Genomic DNA, 20,539 nt, shown 5'->3' on the forward strand with positions numbered 1-20,539 from the left:
ATATATATATTTTTTTGAGACAGAGTCTCGCTCTGTTGCCCAGGCTGCAGTGCAGTGGCACGATCTTAACTCACTGCAAGTGCTGCCTCCTGGGTTCACGCCATTCTCCTGCCTCAGCCTCCCGAGTAGCTGGGACTACAAGCACCCGCCACCATGCCTGGCTAATTATCTTATTTTATTTTATTTTATTTATTTTATTTTCTGTATTGTATTGTATTGTATTGTATTGTATTGTATTGTATTGTCTTGTCTTGTCTTGTCTTGTGTTGTCTTGTCTTGTGTTGTGTTGTGTTGTATTGTATTGTATTGTATTGTATTTTTGAGATGGAGTCTCACTCTGTCGCCCAGGCTGGAGTGCAGTGGCCAGATCTCAGCTCACCGCAAGCTCCATGTCCTGGGTTCATGCCATTCTCCTGCCTCAGCCTCCTGAGTAGCTGGGACCACAAGCACCTGCTACCACAACCGCCTATTTTTTTGTATTTTTAGTATAGACGGGGTTTCACTGCATTAGCCAGGATGGTCTCGATCTCCTGACCTCGTGATCTGCCCGCCTCGGCCTCCCAAAGTGTTGGGATTACAGGCGTGAGCCACCGCGCCTGGCTATTTTTTTTTTTTCTTTTGAGACGGAGTCTCGCTCTGTCACCCAGGCTGGAGTGCAGTGACGCGATCTCGGCTCACTGCAAGCTCTGCTTCCCGGGTTCACGCCATTCTCCTGCCTCAGCCTCCCGAGTAGCTGGGATTATAGGCATGAGCCACCGCGCCCAGCCCAAGAAGAGATTTTTGAAGTCACTTTACTCTATTTCCAAATCTTAGTCTTCCATATTTTTAGAGACCACCTGCCGTGTCTTTTCTGTCTGAAGCCTGGCATCTCGAGCCTGGTGTGAAGGTGCGCTCTCCAATGAACAACTTCACCCTCCTAGTACAGCTTAGTCCCTCTCACCGTGTTCTCAGCAGCGGGGTGTGACATACCCGCTGTGCACCTGACATACCCACTGTGCGTGTGACATACCCACTGTGCGTGTGACATACCCACTGTGTGCAAGATATATCCACTGTGCGCGAGACGTACCCACTGTGCACCTGACCACCTGACACCCACTGTGCGCGTGACATACCCACTGTGTGTGCGACATACCCACTGTGTGTGCGCAACATACCCACTGTGTGCGTGACATACCCACTGTGTGCGCAACATACCCACTGTGTGCGCGACATACCCACTGTGCGTGTGACATACCCGCTGTGCGCGACATACCCACTGTGTGCGCGACATACCCACTGTGTGCGCGACATACCCACTGTGCACCTGACCACCTGACACCCACTGTGCGCGTGACATACCCACTGTGCGTGCAACATACCCACTGTGCGCGTGACATACCCACTGTGCACGCAGCATACCCACTGTGCGTGTGACATACCCACTGTGTGCGCGCAACATACCCACTGTGCGTGTGACATACCCACCGTGCGTGTGACATACCCACTGTGCACCTGACACCCACTGTGCGCGTGACATACCCGCTGTGTGCGCGTGACATACCCACTGTGCGTGTGACACACCTACTGTGCACCTGACACCCACTGTGCACGTGACATACCCGCTGTGCACGCGACATACCCGCTGTGCGCGCGACATACCCGCTGTGTGCGTGACATACCCACTGTGTGTGCGTGACATACCCACTGTGCGTGTGACACACCCACTGTGCACCTGACACCCGCTGTGCGCGTGACATACCCGCTGTGCGCGCGACATACCCGCTGTGTGCGTGTGACATACCCACTGTGCGCGAGACATACCCACTGTGCACCTGACACCCACTGTGTGCATGCGATATACCGTGTGCGAGTCATACCCACTGTGTGCGTGCGATATACCCACTGCGTGCGAGATATACACGCTGTGCGCGACATACCTGCTGTGTGCGACATGCCCACTGTGCGCGTGACATAACCACTGTGCGCGTGACATAACCACTGTGTGTGACATACCCGCTGTGTGCGCGCGACATACCCACTGTGCGTGTGACATACCCACTGTGCACCTGACACCCACTGTGCACGTGACATACCCGCTGTGCACGCAACATACCCGCTGTGCGCGTGACATACCCGCTGTGTGCGTGACATACCCACTGTGTGTGCGTGACATACCCACTGTGCGCAAGACATACCCACTGTGCACCTGACACCCACTGTGTGCGTGCGACATACCCACTGTGTGCGAGATATACACGCTGTGCGCGACATGCCCGCTGTGCGCGTGACATATCCACTGTGCGTGTGACATACCCACTGTGCGTGACGTACCCGCTGTGTGCGAGACATATCCGCTGTGTGTGACATACCCACTGTGTGTGTGACATACCCACTGCGCGCGAGATATACCCACTGTGCGCGCGACATGCCCACTGTGCGTGTGACATACCCACTGTGTGCGCGACATACCCACTGCGCGCGAGATATACCCACTGTGCGCGCGACATGCCCACTGTGCGTGGGACATACCCACTGTGCGTGACATACCCGCTGTGTGCGAGACATATCCACTGTGTGTGACGTACCCACTGTGTGTGACATACCCACTGTGTGCGCGACATACCCACTGTGCGTGAGATATACCCACTGTGCGCGCGACATGCCCACTGTGCGTGTGACATACCCACTGTGTGTGACATACCCGCTGTGTGCGAGACATACTCACTGTGTGAGTGCAGGGCCTCTTCTCTTTCGTGCTTGTCCCCCAGAAAGTCATGTCCACTGGAACCTCAGAATGTGGCGTTAATTTGGAAAAGGGGTCTTTCCAGACATGGTTAGTTAACATGAGGTCATGCTAGATTAAGGCAGACCTAAGTCCACTGACTGGCGTCCTCATAAGAAGAGGAGAGGCTGGCCAGGCGTGGTTGCTCATGCCTGTAATCCCAGCACTTTGGGGAGGCCGAGGCAGGCAGATCACATGAGGTCAGCAGTTCGAGATCAGCCTGGGCAACATGGTAAAACCCCATCTCTACTAAAATGACAAAAATCAGCCAGAAATTGCTTGAATCCTGGAGGTGAAGGTTGCAGTGAGCCGAGATCATGCCACTGCACTCCAGCCTGGGCAACAGAGCGAAACTGTCCCAACAACAACAACAACAAAGGAAAAAAAGGAGAGGCCACAGAGAGGGGAAGAACTGTTGTGAAGACAGACACAGGGAGGCGGCCACGAGAAGATGGAGACAGAGTCTGGGGAGATGAGGCCGGGGAGCACTGGGACCACCAGAAGCTGGAGGCAGCAGGAAGGACCCACCCCTGGAGCCTTCAGAGGGAACGTGTTTCTGTGGACACCTTGGTCTCGGCCTTCTGGCCTCCAGAGCTGTGAGAGAATAAACTTCTGTCATTTAAAGCCACAGGGAATGGACACGTGTTCCTTGTATGTCGCACAGTATATATTTTCTTTTTTTCAGGTGGGAGACAAGGTCTTGCCCTGTTGCTTAGGCTAGAGTGCAATGGCATGATCTCAGCTCACTGCAGCCTGGAGCTCCCGGCCTAAAGCAATCCTCCCACCTCAGTCCCCATCCCCTCCACCCAGTAGCTGGGACTACAGGCACACACCCACCAAACTCGGCTACTTTTTGTATTTTTATTGGAGAGACAGGGTTTCGCCATGTTGTCCAGGCCAATATATATTTTCCAGCACAGAAACAAAATTCTGTGCTGGAAAAGACCTGTATTCCTGCCTGTAGACTCCACGATTGTTAACAGTTTGCCTTGTTTGCTTATCTGCACACACATATGTGCGTGTAGTGATTTACTTTTTTGCAGAATGAACTGCAGACATCATGACACGTCACCTTTACCAAAGAATTCAACAGTTATTTCTAAAATTAAATAACATTCTTCTGCTTCAGGGGATGGCAAACTATGGTCCTAGGCCAAATCCAGCCACCCCCTGGGTTTAAAAATAAAGTTTCAAGCCGAGAGTGGTGGCGCCTGTGGTCCCAGCTCCACCGGAGGCTGAGGCTGGAGGATCCCTGGAGCCCGCGAGGCAGAGGCTGTCGTGAGCCGAGATCGCGCCACTGCACTCCAGCCTGGGCGACAGAGCGAGACCCTGTCTCAGGAAAAAAATACAAGTGGGCTTATGAATAAAATAAGATTAAAAAACAACAGATCTTTGCCTCACAACCCCGGCCAACCGCAGCCCCAGCCAGGCGCAGGCGCAGGCGCGCGCTCTACGGCTCCGCGCGTGCGCACAGGCAGGGAGCGCGCGCCCCCTCGGCAGTCTCAGGCCTCCGGGGGCTGCAGTTGCGCAGCTCGGCCACTGCGCGGCGGTGACGTGAGCCTGGGCGGTGTCGCGGGCTGTGACGTCACGCCGCGCGCCGGGGCCAGGAGGAGGCGGGCGAGGGCGGCGCGTGCTCCGTGTGCTGGATACCAGGAGACCCCGAGACAGGGGCGTCTCGGCGGCCGCCGCCGTCATGGTTTCGCGCTTGCAGCTCCCACCTGAAATCCAGCTGGCTCAGCGTCTGGCGGGGAATGAGCAGGTGACCCGGGACCGGGCGGTGAGGAAGCTCCGGAAATACATCGTCGCCAGGACTCAGCGGGCCGCAGGTTGGTGGGGGTGTGGGCGGCTGGCGTCTCGGGGGCCGGCTGGGCTGGGGCGGGTGTGGGCGGCGGCGGCCAGGGCTGGGGACCCTCGGAGTCCTATGGAACCTCCACGTGGCCGGGCCAGGCAGGCGGGGCCCACGGGCCTGTTCCTGCTGCTACTGGTCCGCGGTCCCCGTGGCCGCTTTCCCTCGTGGTGCGGTGACTTCTGGTCCCTCTGCGAGGACGCGCCTTCCCAGCCCCCTAACTCCTTTCCTAGCTCAGACGTCCCCTCCCTCAAGTAGACCATGTACTCCTGCTGCCCTGCTGTTTAGGCACCCAGTATTTTTCGCTCGTGGCAGCATTTCCCACTGTTAGCAGTTTTCTGTTTGCGTAATTATTGGATTGTTTTCCGATTTCCACTCAGGGTATCTCTCTGAGGGCCGAGAATCTACTTCTTGTTCGTGGTACCTGGTGGTTCTCCGAGCGTGGTCCCCCATCAGCAGTAGCATCCCCTGGACATGTGTTAGAAATGCAGATTCTATGCCGTGCGCAGTGGCCCAAGCCAGTAATCCCAGCTACTCGGGATGCCGAGGTGGGAGGATCACAGGAGCCAGGAATCCAGCCTGGGCAACAGAGCAAGACTGCATTTTCATTACAAAAGAAAAGAAAGAAATGCAAGTTGTAGGGTCCCAGCCCCGCCAAATCAGGTCTAGCATGTGCTTTATGAAGCTGTTCGAGTGATACCGCTCCCCACACTCAGCTTGAGAACCACTGCTACAGGAACAGCTTGCCAGACATAGGACTTAAGTGAATGTCAACTGAGTAATGTTTTAAATTAAACTTTTTTAAAAATTTTTCTGAGTGAGACAGACCTCACTGTCATCCAGGGTGGAGGAGTGCATTGGCACCATTATGGCTCACTGCAGCCTCTACCTCCCAGGCTCCAGTGAGCCTCCCATCTCAGCCTCCCCAGTAACTGGGACTACGGGGGGCGCTGTGCCACCAGGCCAGCTAAATTTAGTATTTTTTGTACAAATTGGGGTATTCCTGTGTTGCCCAGGCAGGTCTTGAACTCCTGGCTTCAAGTGATCCCGCCTCAGCACTCAATTCCAAAGTGTTGGGAGTACAGGCATGAGCCACTGCACCTGGCCTGAGTAATTTCTGTTTCTCTCCCTGGCTAGTCTGAATGCCTGAGTTCACTTTCTTCTTTTTAATATTTGAGATATATTACAGAAAAGTGCAGAAACACTCAGTATAATGCTGGATGAATTATCGCCAACAGATTAACCTGTGTGGCCACTGATCAGCTTAGGAAACAGTCGAGGTTCGCAGTTTTGAATTTCCAAAATGGAGTATGGTGCCTGGTACCTTGTAGATTCTCAGTTTTACTGAGTGCACGAAGTGGCAGTTACCTGGAGGAGCCGCACAGCCACAGGCACAGCAGGTTCTGGGTTAGAAGGATTGTTTGAAGGGGTGGGCCAGATTTTGCCCCCCAGTTGCCTTTACAGTGAGTGGGACTTTGGTCTCATTCAGGCAGTCACGTTTCTGTGGCTTCCTTCCTGGCACTCGAAGGTGCGGGGTTCATTTGATCCAAATGTTGCTGTTTTGCTGCAGGTGGTTTTACTCACGACGAGCTGCTGAAGGTGTGGAAAGGACTGTTCTATTGCATGTGGATGCAGGACAAGCCGCTCCTCCAGGTGAGTAGAGTGAGCAGCAGAGAAGGTGCAGAAGCAGCAGGGGAGGATGGATGGGCATCTGGTCGACCCAGTTATTTTTTTTTCTTTTTTTTTTTTTTAAGACGGAGTTTCGCTCTTGTTGCCCAGGCTGGAGTGCACTGGTGCAATCTCAGCTCACTGCAACCTCCGCCTTCCAGTTTCAAGCGGTTCTCCTGCCTCAGCCTCCCGAGTAGCTGGGATTACAGGTGCCCGCCACCACGCCCTGTTAATTTTTTGTATTTTTAGTAGAGGCGGAGTTTCATCATGTTGGCCAGGCTGGTCTTGAACTCCTGACCTCGTGATCCATCCACCTCGGCCTCCCAAAGTGCTGGGATTACAGGTGTGAGCCACCGCGCCCGGCCTAGTCCACCCAGTTTTGATATGGCCAGAGACCGTGGGGAGGTCGTGTAGCCTTGATGCTTGGTTCTGCATGGCTGGTGGGTGTGGGCCTTTGGTTCGGTGAGTCTTACACTTGCTGAGGTCGTTGATGTGATTGACTGAGTCGTGCACCATAGCCGCACTGGCATATGGGTGAAAACTGGGTTTTGTGTTTGTCCTGGGTTGCAAACAAGTGCTGAAATAGTGGAAACCAAGGGGCAGAATTCAAGTCTCCTGAGACAAGGACTTCTCCTGCTAGCCTTTTTCAAACATTGTTTCTCAAATTGTGAATTTTGTGCTCTCCTTCAGAATCTCATGGGTGGTGAGGATACTTAGTTAAATTCAAGGGGAGGCTATGAAATGTCTCTTAGCAAGTGCCCTGGGCGATGCGTGGCGCAGTGATGTAGGCAGATAGCGAATGATCTATGGGGTCTCGCAGCCCTCCTCCTCCTGATGGTTAGGGGGCTGTGAGTCCCAGGGCCCCCTTCTGCTCTCCCACGTCCCTCTTAAACCATGACTCTGTGGCTTTAGCACAGCCCCTGTGAGGAGGGCAGTGCCTGCCGTGGTTGTGTGAGAGGCTGTTGACCCCGGATGTAGAGGGGTCTTTTGCAGCAGGGGTGAAACCTCCAGTCCACTGAGCTGAGACCCCCTGGAAGCCGACTCTCTGTGATGAGTGAGTGAGTGGGTGGTTATGTGTGTGTCATTGTGAGAGCCTGGTGCTTTAGGGGCTGAGGGCGTTTTTGTTGTTTCCTGCACAGGAAGAATTAGGAAGGACCATTTCCCAGCTCGTTCATGCTTTTCAGACCACGGAGGCGCGTGAGTATGCTCTGCCATAGTTGGGTACATTTGTAGACGTCAGAACCTCTGAGCATCAGAGCCACCAGACACAGGAGGGTTTGTGTTCTCAAATCCAGAGTAAGGAATGCCTAAGAGCGAGAGCGCACCAGCTGGTGTCTGTGGGTGCTTAGCATGTGTGAAATGCTGGTGTAAGTGTTCAACATGGATTAGCTCATTTACCCAAAACACTCATTTTGAGTCTAATGGGCTAATATCTTACATTTTAAAAATAAAATGAAAAGCCAGGGTAAAGTCATCAAGAGATTTGACTGAATTCTACCTGATGGTCGTGAGGTTCCTGCAGTTGATTTTCTAACTCCTCTGTTCTCTGGTGACCGGAGTTGAGAAGTTCTTGCCCTGCCTGTCTGTCGGACTCACTTGAGGAGCCTCTAAAAATTCTGACGTCCAGATCCTGGTCCAGCAAAACCCAGTTCTAGGGGTAGGGCCTGGGCATCAGCATTTTATTTATTATTTATAATATGTAAAGAAAGGTTCCTCCATGTTCTCACCTCACTTCCCAGAGTGGCTTCGTGCTCCTCAGTGGTTCTCTTCTGGCTTATTCCTCCTCCAGAGCACCTGTTCCTTCAGGCCTTCTGGCAGACCATGAATCGCGAGTGGACGGGCATTGACAGGCTGCGCCTGGATAAGTTCTACATGGTGAGGCAGCCGCCAGGGCGCCGGCGGGCGGGGGCAGCGTGGGTCTCAGTGCCCGGCTGAGCAGAGACAGGCAGCGCCTGGGCAGGGAGGCGACCTGAGGCAGTGCGACCCTGAAGCCGGGGTGGGAGGTGGAGCCGAGGCTCTGGGTGGTCCTTGCCCAGGGCTCTGCAGCATTGTCAGTCTCTGAGGGTCATTGAATGGGCAAGGAATCAGACCCACAAACCACACAAACTTTTGGTTCAGAGAAGGAAAGTGACGATTGCCCTCCTGGGGAGAGTCGATGGTGACACCGTTGTTACTTTGCCAAGGAGGCCGTGAGTTTGGAGGCGCAGACTCCAGAGCTGCGGTCGGGCCCTAGCGTGAGCCCTGGAGTGCCTAGCCTGCGAGGCTGGGATGGCTGGGTCACAGTGCGGAACTTCCTTTCCCTCCTCCCGCATTGTATCCCCATTCAGGGTGCTGATTTGCCCTGAGAATGCTGGGGAATATGGGTTTAGAAGTGCAGCGTGGGCCGGGCGCGGTGGCTCAAGCCTGTAATCCCAGCACTTTGGGAGGCCGAGACGGGCGGATCACGAGGTCAGGAGATCGAGACCATCCTGGCGAACACGGTGAAACCCCGTCTCTACTAAAAAAATACAAAAAACTAGCCGGGCGAGGCGGCGGGCGCCTGTAGTCCCAGCTACTCGGGAGGCTGAGGCAGGAGAATGGCGTAAACCCGGGAGGCGGAGCTTGCAGTGAGCTGAGATCCGGCCACTGCACTCCAGCCCGGGTGACAGAGCCAGACTCCGTCTCAAAAAAAAAAAAAAAAAAGAAGTGCAGCGTGTTGCTGCCCGGACCTGCTTCTCTCCTTCCCTCCTTCCCTCTTGTTGAACCGTGAGGTCTCATTACTGAGGTGGTGGCCATTGTAACCTTAGAGCAGATCTGAGACATAGAGACATTGTCACTGTGTAGGAGTCAGTCACCCAGTGGGGATGCTGAAAGGGGCCATGTCTGGGCCTCACTGAGGACAGACGTTGATCTGCCATTCTGGCTTCAGTGTCCAGCTCAGATTCGGGCCAGGATTGTACGGACAGTGTACATACCAGTGATTCTAGAATTGGGGACCAGGGCGGGAAAAGCCTGGAGCTCAAGAAGGAAGGAGGCTCCAGGGCAGGCCAGGGGCCCGGCCATGCACTCGACAGAGTGCAGACTCTTAGGGACAGCGGGGCTGTGCAGGGAGGCCACCCCACTGGTTTGCTGAGATGCAGCTGCTGGATGGGTGCGTTCTGCTGCTTTCCATGGCTCGTTTCCGGGCCCCTTGTGTGACTGAGTCTGGCAGCACAGCCTTGCATCAGGGCTGGCCTTGGTGGCACTGCAGGGTGGCGTGGGGGATAGGCCTCCCGTGTCTGCAAGAACAGTGTCCTGGCTGCTGGGCTGTGCTCTGTCATCGGGGCTCCTGGGGGTCTGCGTGTCCTCTGCTGCTCTTGACTGCGGCTCAGGCCTCACTGTGGGTGTGTAGGCGTGCTGGGTCAGTAGCCTAAAGTGGGGACAACTGCAGAAGGGTGTTGAGTCCCATGAGGAAAATGGCATTGGGGGGCAGATCTGGAGCTTCATTCACGGGTGAGGCTTGGGAGCGCCCTCACTGCGTAGCGCACTGCAGAGGAAGTGAGCTGTGTTCTCCCACTGGGGAGAGCCTGGTGAGGACCAGCCGTGTTTCAGAGGGCTCCACTGCCCGTGGGGGTAGCTGTGCCTCTTTCCTGGTTCTCCCTTATGAATCAGGGACTGTCTGTTTCAGCCCCGGTTTATGGACTGGAGTCATAGGACTGTCCCCTGTTCCCCCCCACCCCCGATGCGCCTGCTTCCAGCCAGCTAGGGCCTTGGAGCTGGGGAGAGGGGCGCATTCTTAGCCCGGGATTCTGAGGGCTTGGTGTTGTATCCTCCAGCGTCTGTCTGTCAACAGCTCTGGGGGCCGGCTGTGTGCCTGGGGCCAGCAGAGGTGACCGCGGCTGTGGCTTTATCCTGCAGCGGCTGGTGGTACATGGGGAAGGGTGGTCTGGTGAAGTAGGGCTGGGCTTCTGCTAACATGAACCTCCTTCTGTGTCTAAGCTCATGAGGATGGTCCTGAACGAGTCCTTGAAGGTTCTGAAGATGCGAGGCTGGGAAGAAAGGTGGGTGCGCAGCGGGCCTGCTGTGGGGGGATGCTGCTCTCAGGGACCACAGTCATGTGTTTGTCGTTTGATTCTTTGTCATAAGGAGATGTCAGCCTTTACATTAAAGCATGCCCCGGTCGTGCTTAGAGATAAGATCTTTTTTTTTTTTTTTTTTTTTTTTTTTTTGAGGCCGAGTCTCGCTCTGTCACCCAGGCTGGAGTGCAGTGGCCGGATCTCAGCTCACTGCAAGCTCCGCCTCCCGGGTTGCCGCCATTCTCCTGCCTCAGCCTCCCGAGTAGCTGGGACTACAGGCGCCCGCCACCTCGCCCGGCTAGTTTTTTGTATTTTTTTAGTAGAGACGGGGTTTCATTGTGTTAGCCAGGATGGTCTCGATCTCCTGACCTCGTGATCCGCCCGTCTCGGCCTCCCAAAGTGCTGGGATTACAGGCTTGAGCCACCGCGCCCGGCCAGATCTTTTTTAAAGTAAAAATTAGTTTGTGTATTTGTGGAAATGATGCCATTTATCCTCAGGCTTGGAGGCCAGTTCTCACTGGGAGTCAGGAGGGAGTTTTTTAATGAAAGGGCGTCCAGCTGAGGAGCTTCTTATAAAAACACGGCATGTTCCGCTCCGTTAGCAATGCTTTTTGTTTTTTTGAAATAGGTCTCACTGTTGCCGAGGCTGGAGTGCAGTGGCGTGATCTTGGCTCAACTACAGCCTTGACCTCCTGGGCTCAAGTGATCCTCCTGCCTCAGCCGCCCAGCTGGCTGGGACTGCAGATGTGCATCACCAGGCCCACGTAATTTTTGTATGTTTGGTACAGACGAGTTCTGTCCTGTTGCCCAGGCTGGTCTCAAACTCTTGGGCTCAAGCAGTCTGCCTGCCTAGGCCTCCCAAAGTTGTAAGCAATTTTAATTGCTCCTAATTGTAAAAATATGTAAATTGGCCCGGTGTGGTGGCTCACACCTGTAATCCCAGCACTTTGGGAGGCCGAGGCAGGCAGATCACTAGGTCAAGAGATCAAAACCATCCTGGCCACCACAGTGAAACCCCGTGTCTACTAATGATACAAAAATTAGATAAATACATAAAAAAGAATCAGCAGGCTAGTTATGGTGGGGCAAGGGGATTGCTTGAGCCCAGGAGTTTGAGGCTGCAGTGATCCATGACTGAGCCACCGCACTGTAGCCTAGAGTGAGATTCTGGGTTTGGTTTTGTTTTGTTTTTTAAAAACAAGAATCAGCAGGAATTGGACTGTGGTTGCCTGAGTTTCTCCAGCTTTGAGTTGCGTGGGTGATTTTGCAGTTAGGGCAGCGGTGCCTCTGATTTGGAGGGATTTTCATTCTTGAGTTCCCTGGCAGGACTCTGATGCCGGGAGTCTCTTACTCATTCTAGGCCTTAGCATTGTGCATTACCCCATAGGGGTCTCATGACTTAAGCTGAATTAAATGGTAAAGGGATGATTTTACTTTTGTTAACTATTTTTGGCTTATTACTACAAGAGTATTTTTTCTCCCTGTAACTGAGAATTCAGTACAGGAATCATTTGGAAGACCGTGGTGGCTTCCCCCAGTGCCCGGGGTCCCAGTGCTGACAGTGGGGTCCACTTTTCCTGCCCTCTTGGATCTCCTGCAGGCATAACCAGGCTGTCATTAATATCCATGGCATTGTCACTGGCCTGGAAGTCGGTCCCTTGCACCTGTGTGTCTTCCTCTTGGTCTCAGCACCGGTTCTTGCCTCTGTCTCCTTTTTCCTGAGCCTTAGAGAGCATCACTTCTCCTTTCCATCACCAGCAATTCTCCAGCCTTGCTGAGGAGCTTCCTAAATCACACAGTTCACAAATCCGAGTTAGGCAGCTGCATTACTGAGCACCCCAGGAGGTCCAGATGCGTCTAGATGCTTCAGGTTATTCTCTGGGGCCGTCTAGTCTTCGGAGCCGGGCCTGTGATGCCATCAAACCAACCTGCCAGGGAGAGCTCTGGTGCACATCACAGGTGGAACGCGCCATGCGGCAGGGCCCGGGAGGCCAGAAGGTGGCTCATGGTCCTCGGCCCCTTTCTGGGCCTCCACTTTCCTTTCTGTGTCTGTGCGGTCCTGACGTGTCTTCCCCAGCGGTACCCAGTGGAGACAGTGGAGAGGAACACCAGGCAGGGTGTCTCGTCTCAGCCAAGACTTTCTCTCTGGTAGCAGTTTTGAGGACAGAGGGAAGGCCTGTCTGAATGTTTACACGTGTTGCATTTTGTAGCTGACATGCAAACTCAGGCCATATGTTCTGGTGCTGGTGATGGTCACTTAACTCCCTAATTGCAAGACTGCTTTGTGCTGGAACAGCCCCAGGATCGTTGATCTTCACCTGCGTGGACTTTGGGCCGGCCTGTTTGCAGACATTGGCGCCTGCCTGCGCTTAGGTTCCCATCCGAGCTTGTAACCGCCGGAGAGTGGGGGCACAGCTGTCTTGGGGCTTGCCGAGGCTGCCTGTCGTATTTGCTTTTCCTTTCCTCAGACAGATTGAGGAGCTGCTAGAGCTGCTGACGAGCGAGATCCTGCACCCCAGCAGCCAGGCCCCCCATGGGGTGAAGAGCCACTTCATTGAGATCTTCCTGGAGGAGCTGACCAAAGTGGGCGCTGAGGAGGTGAGGCTGGGCTCCGACGGGGCGGTGGAGCTGGGCATTTGTGGACGAGGGACTGAGCTCCGCTGGCTTTCCCCATAGCTTACGGCAGACCAGAACCTCAAGTTCATTGACCCCTTCTGCAGAATCGCCGCCCGGACCAAGGAGTAAGTGGTGGGCGGCCTGGTCGGACGCGACTCCTTCACTGAGTTCTTCCGTGGGGCTGCCGTTTTGGGGGGGCTGCTCCCTCCAGGGAAGAATCTGTCGCAGAGTGGCCGCTGGCCATGCGGGTGGGCGGGGGTGGAGGGGAGGCTGCAGGGCTTTCGGCGGCTTCTGCTTTGGAATCCAGCATAACGGGCCTGCTCGCCGGCCTCTGCCCTGCCCCTCAGTTCCCTGGTTTTGAACAACATCACTCGAGGCATCTTTGAGACGATCGTGGAGCAGGCCCCGCTTGCCATTGAAGACCTCCTGAATGAACTGGACGCACGGGATGAGGAGGCGGCGTCGGACAGTGAGGAGTCCTCCGAGGGCGGCGAGCGCGGAGATGCGCTGTCCCAGAAGAGGTCTGAAAAGCCGCCTGCAGGTGAGGGTCACGGCACGCCCGGCTCCTCCTTGGGGCCTGTCCTGGGCCGAGCCAGTGTGGTCTCCTGCTGGGTTGCTCCCACCACCTTCCGCCTGGTCCCCTTGTCTCTGCCCCTCCCCACAGTCCATCCTCAGCATAGAAGCCAGAGTGATCTCTGTGGGCACCAAGCACACGTGTCATTTCCCCTCAAGCCCCCCAGCCTCTGGTGTGCTCCGTGCCCTCTCCAGACCCCGGGGCTAACCCAGCACGCCTCTGGCTCAGTTGGCCCCCTGGACTCGTTCCTGCCTTGGTGCCGAGTCTCCCTGTGCCTCCCGCTGTCTGTCCCCCATCACTCTCTGGGGCTGGACTCTTTTAGCCTCCTGGCCTCTCCCAGCCCCGCAGGCAGTCCTCCCCATAGCGTCACTCTGTGGCACGGGATGTGAACCACTTGCTCCTCATGTTCCTTGTTCCCGGCCTGTCTCCCCAGAGGACAGCAAGCTCTGTCCGTACTGACCGTGGCAGGGTTCAGGCCTGAGACCTCAGGGCACCTGGCTGCTGGGGAGTAGACCCGCCCCTCACTGCCTGCCAGAGGCCTCTGGGGGCAGCCGTGGGGTCCAGCCTGGCCCGTTTCTGGTTTGATGCTGCCCTCGTTGTCCGAGTCTGCTGGGTGGTCTGAGCTGTAAGTGTGGCATCCTGGTGTTGTGGAGGGTGTGTCTTTGACCATGCCCAGGACCCCCGTGTGCCCTGACTCCGTGTTGTGGCCGCTGTGCCCCTTGGCTTACTAATCAGAAGACCCTCTCCCTACCCCCACCCCAGCACTTGGCCCAGCCACCCTATGCGCGTCTCCCTGGTCCCTGCCTTGCCCTTCTCCCTCAGTAGCCGAGGCGCCTGGCAGGTCCTCCAGTGCCTGCTGCTGGCCCCTGGCTGCCACCTCCAGAGCAGACCCTTGTCGCATGCTGCCCCACAGCTGCCTGTTGCCCAGAAATCTTTCTTCTGCAGACAGTGCCGTCAAAGCCCCAAATGCCCAGCCTAGCTTGAGCGCCTGACTGAAACACCAACTCCCACAGCTTCTGTTCCAGGCCACCTTGAGGCTGGACTGAGCTACCCCTCCTCACTTCCGGAACTTTTGACATGGCCTTTGTTGCCCGAGATGCCAGCTTGTAGTCAGCCACTCAGGGCTGTATAGGCACCTGTGCCCTGGGACATCTTTTTTCCTTTCCAGGCCTGGGGTGGCACCTCTCGTCCTGTCCATACGAGATTGGAGGTCACATGGCACCTAGTATCTGCCTTGGGCTGCGGGCCTTCCCGCCTGTGCCCGCGCTCTGACCAGGGTGTGGAGCGGGCTGTCCGTTCCTGGGTGTTTGGGGCCGGCACACGTTGGGAACAGGTCTTTGAGTTCACGGGGTCCCTTTTGTTCCAGGCTCTGTCTGCAGGGCTGAACCTGAGGCTGGTGAGCAGACAGGTGATGACAGGGACAGTGGTGGCCCTGTCCTCCAGGTGAGTGCCCTGGGCTCGTGGCTGTGCCCTCAGCCTTTGCCCTGCTTTGCTGCCGCTGGCCCTGGAAGAGGAAGGGGGCGTTAGGAGGGAGGATGGCAGCCGTCAGCATGGAGAGTCACCCAGACGGGTTAGCTTTGAAGGAGGGATGGGTGCTTCGACCCTGCCTACCTGCAGGCAAGTGGGGTCATTAAGAGTGGGGCTGGGGCCTGGGATGGTGGGCTCAGAGGCAGACCTGCATTGTCCAGGGCTGGCCTCGCCTCACGCTGACCTCTTGCCTCACACATGGGCAGCCCCCCAGATTTCCTGCGGCCCCCTCGTTGGGGTGCTGGGCTGGAATGAAATGGTGTGTGCCAAGCGGCTGACCTGTGGGTCCCAGCGAGGAGTCCACTCAGCCAGTGGGGTCTGACTTCAGGCAAATTGGAAACTGAAATGTTTTAAGTTTTAAATATAGGCCGGGCGCGGTGGCTCACGCCTGTAATCCCAGCACTTTGGGAGGCCGAGGCGGGCGGATCACAAGGTCAGGAGATCGAGACCACGGTGAAACCCCATCTCTACTAAAAATACAAAAAACTAGCCGGGCGAGGTGGCGGGTGCCTGTAGTCCCAGCTACTTGGGAGGCTGAGGCAGGAGAATGGCAGGAACCCAGGAGGCGGAGCTTGCAGTGAGCCGAGATCGCGCCACCGCACTCCAGCCTGGGCGACAGAGCCAGACTCCGTCTCAAAAAAAAAAGTTTTAAATATGATTATCTGCAGACTTAATAAAATATGGCCATCTTGGGTTATAATCGATCAAATTAACTTACTTTATTCGTGCTTGTCTGCGTGTGGCTCCTAGAGTTGTAAAGCTGCAGGCAGGCTCCTGGCGGGCGTGTGCCCCGCAGTGTGCATCTCGCAGAGTGTGCCCTGCAGTGCGTGCCCCACAGTGCGTCCGCAGCATGTGTGGTGCCCGCTGTGCTGCAGAGTGGCGGGGCTGCAGGACCCTCAGTGAGGGTGGGCTGTGTTCCTGTGAGCCGAGTGAAGAACCTGCAAGTGAAAACCAAGCGCCCTCTGGGTCTCAGGGGTTCCACGTTCTCGGAGCAGGCAGAGGGTGACTGACCTTGGCTCAGTGACGTCTGTCTTTTGAAACAGTTTGACTACGAGGCAGTTGCTAACAGACTGTTTGAAATGGCCAGCCGCCAGAGCACCCCTTCTCAGAACAGGAAGCGTCTCTACAAAGTGATCCGGAAGTGAGTGTCTGAGGGGCTGCGTCTGCCCTGCTGCCCTTGGACTCACCCTTTCCTCCTCAGATCTGGGTGCCTTCGCCTTGTCCTGGGTCCTTCCGCAGCCCCTGGGATGGTCCCCGCTAGGACCCTGAGACCCCTGCACAACCCCTGGGGTTCCCCTGGCTAGGACCCTGCAGCCCCTCTAGCTGGAGCTTCCTCCCCCTGCGGAGGCCACAGCCATGGTAAATGGGCGTCTGTCTTGCTCTTTCAGGCTGCAGGACCTGGCAGGAGGTGAGGACCGGCCGGGCACTGACAGTGGCACCGCCTTGGTGGAGCTCCGTCCTTGTGGGAGTGGATTGCCTCCAGGGGCCTCATAGCACGTGGAGTCTCTGCAGAGAGGCCTGGTGGTGTTTCTGGGGGACAGGGAGGCAGGGCTCAGGGTTCCACAGCCCTCGTTTTTGTGGGTTTTGCTGAGTGATTCTCAGACTTGAGTGTCCATTGGAGTCCCCCAGAGCCCGAGAGACGGTGCTGGCCGCAGGAGCTCCCAAGCACTGACCGCGGTGCTGCTGCTGGTCTGTTGTGTAGCACACGTCTGTTCCTGGCAACGTGTGGCGGATGGAACTGGCATAGGTTATCGAAAGGAGGGTTTCCTAGGGGGGTTGATGGTTAGAGATGTAAGCATTTCCCCCGGTATTTCCTTAAGAAAAGTTTCAGAGCTGCAGCTCAGTTGGAAGGATTTTATAGGGGATGCCTGCGTGTCCCCCCAGCTCCAGAATCAGCACTTCCTGTCTGGTGTTAAGCTCGTCTCTCCGAGCGCCACACCTGCTGCATCCACCAGCCGGCGTGTCATGAGTTGTAGTCCAGGGTTTGTTTTCTTTTTTTAGTTTTTGAGACTGTCTCGCTCTGTTGCCCAGGATGGAGAGCAGTGGTGTGATTACAGCTCACTGCAGCCTGGATCTGGGCTCAAGCGATCCTCCAACCTCAGCCTCCCAGTCGCTGGGACCACAGGCGCATGCCACACGCTGGCTAATTGTTTCAGTTTTTGTAGAGACGGTTCCGCTGTGTTGCCAGGCTGGTAGTGTGGGGTTTTTAGGACAGCGTGCACCAGTGAGGTGCATGAGGTTCGTGTGTGTCTGGCAGGTTTTGATGCCCAAAGTTCCCTTGTGCCGCCAGCATAGACATTTTTAGGCTGTAGACGTTGGTGTACAGGTTGAGCGTTTCTAATCTGAAACCCCAAATCCAAAATGCTGCCAAGTCCAAAACTGAGTGCTGACAGGAAGCTCCAGGGAAATGCTCATTGGAACGTTTTGGATTTGGGATTTTCAGATTAGGGATGTTGAGCTGGTGAATATGACAGCAGACGTTCCAAAACAATCTGACATCCAAAGCACTGCTGGTCCCAAGCACGTGGGTTCGTGGATACTCTACCTGTGTCCTAGATGCTAAGGAACTGGCCTTTCCAAATGGACTTGGGTCTGAGCTGGTTCATTTCAGCTGTGGTGGCGGCACTGAACACGCTGCTCCTGGGTATTACAACAGGGCACTTTCTCACACACGTTGTCGGGAGGTGGTGCTGGCTGGGGCCTGCTGGAAGCAGCGAGCCTCAAACCAAAAGCCCCCATCCCCCCAGAGCCCCCTGACTTCTGCCCTGGTTCTCAGGCATCTTCCCTGAGGACGAGATCCCAGAGAAGGCCTGCAGGCGTCTGCTTGAAGGGAGGCGGCAGAAGAAGACGAAGAAGCAGAAGCGTCTGCTCAGGTTGCAGCGCGAGAGAGGTAGGACTGGCTGGTGTGTTAGTCATGGAGCTGGCGTCCTCACCTGTTTGCTTGTCCCTGGGATGGGGGTCACCTGCAGTGTCTCCCCCTGAAGCATGAGTGCCGAGTCCTCCGTCCTGGGTGCCTGCTAACCACATGTCCCAGAAATGCCCTGTCCTCGGCATCCCTCCTGTAGGCCTCTCCCCGCCACCCCTACCTGCCATCCTTGTCTGCAGCTCCCCCCAGCTGTGTGCGCTGCCCTCCCTCCTGGTGTGGAGACGATCCTCCTGGCTGGGCTGCCTCCTCCCATGCCTCTGTCTTAGATCCAAGCCCCGTCCCCTCCTCTCCCGCACCCTCAGAGATTCCTGAGCCTCTCCACTTCTGTCCTTGATTTCAGGGGCTGTCTTCCCTCTTGGGCCTCTGGCCACACAAGTGTGGTTGGCATGTGTCGCCCTCATCAGGGGCAACCCAGGGCCTGGAGCTGCCTACCTGCAGTGGAGGGGGTTGAGCACAGTGCCGGGCAGGGCACGGGGCCCATGGCAGGAATGGGGTGCATAGGAGGGAGACAGTGGCTTTGCCCCACACTGGGAAGCCTTCCCTGTTACTCTCTCCATGCCAAACCGGCCCTAGGGCCTAGGGATTCACCGCTTCCCCTCCCTGGACCCCGTGCCACTGAGGCCTGTCCGTCTCATTTCCCGTGGGGCAGCGGCCTCCTCTCTGCAGCCGGCCCTTGGCCTGGTTCCCGCACCCGTACCAGACACCGTCTGTGCGGCTCTGTGTGCAGCAAGCTTTGTGAACACTGTCGGCCCTGGCGTTCAGGGCCTGGCACTGCCCAGCATCCTTCTTCCGCCTCCCCTTCTACCTTGAGCCCAGTCCTGCCTACTCTGTGCCTTTGCTCCTGGGTCTCGCGACCCTGTCCTCACGCTGGTCCTTCCGAGGTCAGCCCTCGCTGGGGTCCTGAGCCGTGTGGGTAGAGCTTGGCGCCCACACTGTACACGGGATGCGTCTGGCTGGCTGGTGTGGCCGTGTTGTCCTCGCAGGTCCGTGGTGCTGGCGTCTCAGCCCGAGTTGGAGTGAGTGGAAGGAGCCTATGCTGGCATTCTCTGGCTCATGGGGTCTTGCTGTTTTGTCAGGGAAAGGTGAGAAGGAGCCCCCGAGCCTGGGCATGGAGAGGAAGAGGAGCAGGAGGAGGGGTGTGGGGGCCGGCCCCAAGGCGCGGGCAGAGGCTGGTGAGCAGCCAGGCACAGCTGAGCGGGCCCTGCTCCGAGATCAGCCTGGGGGCCGTGGCCAGAGAGGAGCTCGCCAGAGGAGGAGGACACCTCAGCAGCCGGCCGGTGCCCAAGCAAAGGCAGCCAATGTCCAGGAGCCGGAGAAGAAGAAGAAACGCGGGGAGTGACGTGGCCGGGCCCAGGACAGGCAGGGAGGGAGGCCAGGCCGCCCTTGCACCGAGGGATGAGGCTGACTGGGCTGTTCTTGGACTGGGGACCGCAGCTCCAGAACTCCCGTGCCAGGCAGGAGGGAAGGGCGGCACTGGAGAGGTGGGCCCGTCATTAGGGGCCAGCATCCCAGGAGCTGGACCTTTTCCCAGAGCCTCCGCCTGTGGCTGTGATGACCTTGGGTCAAAAGGTCAAACTCTGAAGACTGAAACTGCACCTGCAGCAGGACTGGCTGAACCCGCTGTGGGGGGTTCAGAAAATAAAATGTGCGCGGCCCTTGCCGGGGAAGTGTCGCTTCTGGTGTGTCCTACGGACGTGTGGGAGGTGGCAGCCGCCAGCCTCTGAGCAGTGTGGTGGTTTATATTCATGTTTGTGGAAAAGTCTCGTAAGACATTTCTCCTTTGACAGAGCCACCCAGCTGTTAACAGGGCTGTCTGGACGGGGCTTTGTTGCTTCCCCCCTAGTCTGGGGTCGTGTTGTGCAGTGAATTCAGCTCCAGTAAGGCCCAGATTGTCCGGGGTGAGCGTGTGTGATGGGAAGGCCTGGCTCCTGCAAGAGGCTCGTCCCTGGAGGCAGGAGCGCACCCACCATCCTGGGTACCCATGGGTCCGCAGGCCGCGCGCCCCATCCCCTCCACCAGGTCATGCTCCTCATCCTCCATGCCCCTCTCACCTGCACGCCTGCAGGAGCCTGTGAGGGAGATGGCAGGTCGCCACTGTGGCAATAGAGACCTGTCAGTAGCCCAGGGCTAGCCACCTGCTCGGAACAAGGGCCCATCTGCCGCCAGCGCTGTGGCCACAGCCTGCGTAGGTGACAAGGGGCTGCTGTGTTGGGTTTTGCCCGCTTCTGTTCCATGGGTGCCCAGCCAGCCAGGCTGTGTGGGGTCCAGCGAGAGGCCTGGGCTTGGAGTGGGCCTGGGACCAGGAACGATCCCCAGGCTGTGGCTGGCATTGTGCAGACCCTGAACCGCATCCGTTTCTCTAAAACCCTGCTGTATTCGAGTGTCCCCCGACCCCGGGGAGGTGGCGCCTGGTGACACCTCCTGCAGTCCCACTCAGCTGGGCGGCTAGGGCAGGCTAAGGATGCAGCTAGGGGCTCAGGAGAAGGCAGGCCAGGGACGCTGTTTTAGGGGGTTAGGGTTCTTTCTCCAAAGTAACGCAAAAAGATGCGTGGCCCGGCACAGTGGCTCGCACCTGTAACCCTAG

At 56.7% G+C, this 20,539-nt stretch overlaps 1 protein-coding gene across 1 annotated transcript; it reads left to right on the plus strand.

The window, feature by feature from the left end:
* Positions 1-4,344: 4,344 nt before the first annotated feature.
* On the plus strand, positions 4,345-19,622 carry RRP1 (ribosomal RNA processing 1). Its single transcript, XM_021935454.2, has 13 exons — positions 4,345-4,590; positions 6,181-6,263; positions 7,418-7,475; positions 8,068-8,153; positions 10,236-10,297; positions 12,781-12,910; positions 12,989-13,053; positions 13,276-13,469; positions 14,869-14,945; positions 16,073-16,170; positions 16,418-16,437; positions 17,806-17,919; positions 19,032-19,622. The coding sequence occupies exons 1-13, from the start codon at positions 4,458-4,460 to the stop codon at positions 19,292-19,294; spliced, it is 1,383 nt and encodes a 460-aa protein (XP_021791146.2). The 5' UTR covers positions 4,345-4,457; the 3' UTR covers positions 19,295-19,622.
* Positions 19,623-20,539: the final 917 nt, after the last annotated feature.

This window comes from Papio anubis, chromosome 4 (genome assembly GCF_008728515.1).
Source record: "Papio anubis isolate 15944 chromosome 4, Panubis1.0, whole genome shotgun sequence".
Classification (NCBI taxonomy): domain Eukaryota; kingdom Metazoa; phylum Chordata; class Mammalia; order Primates; family Cercopithecidae; genus Papio; species Papio anubis.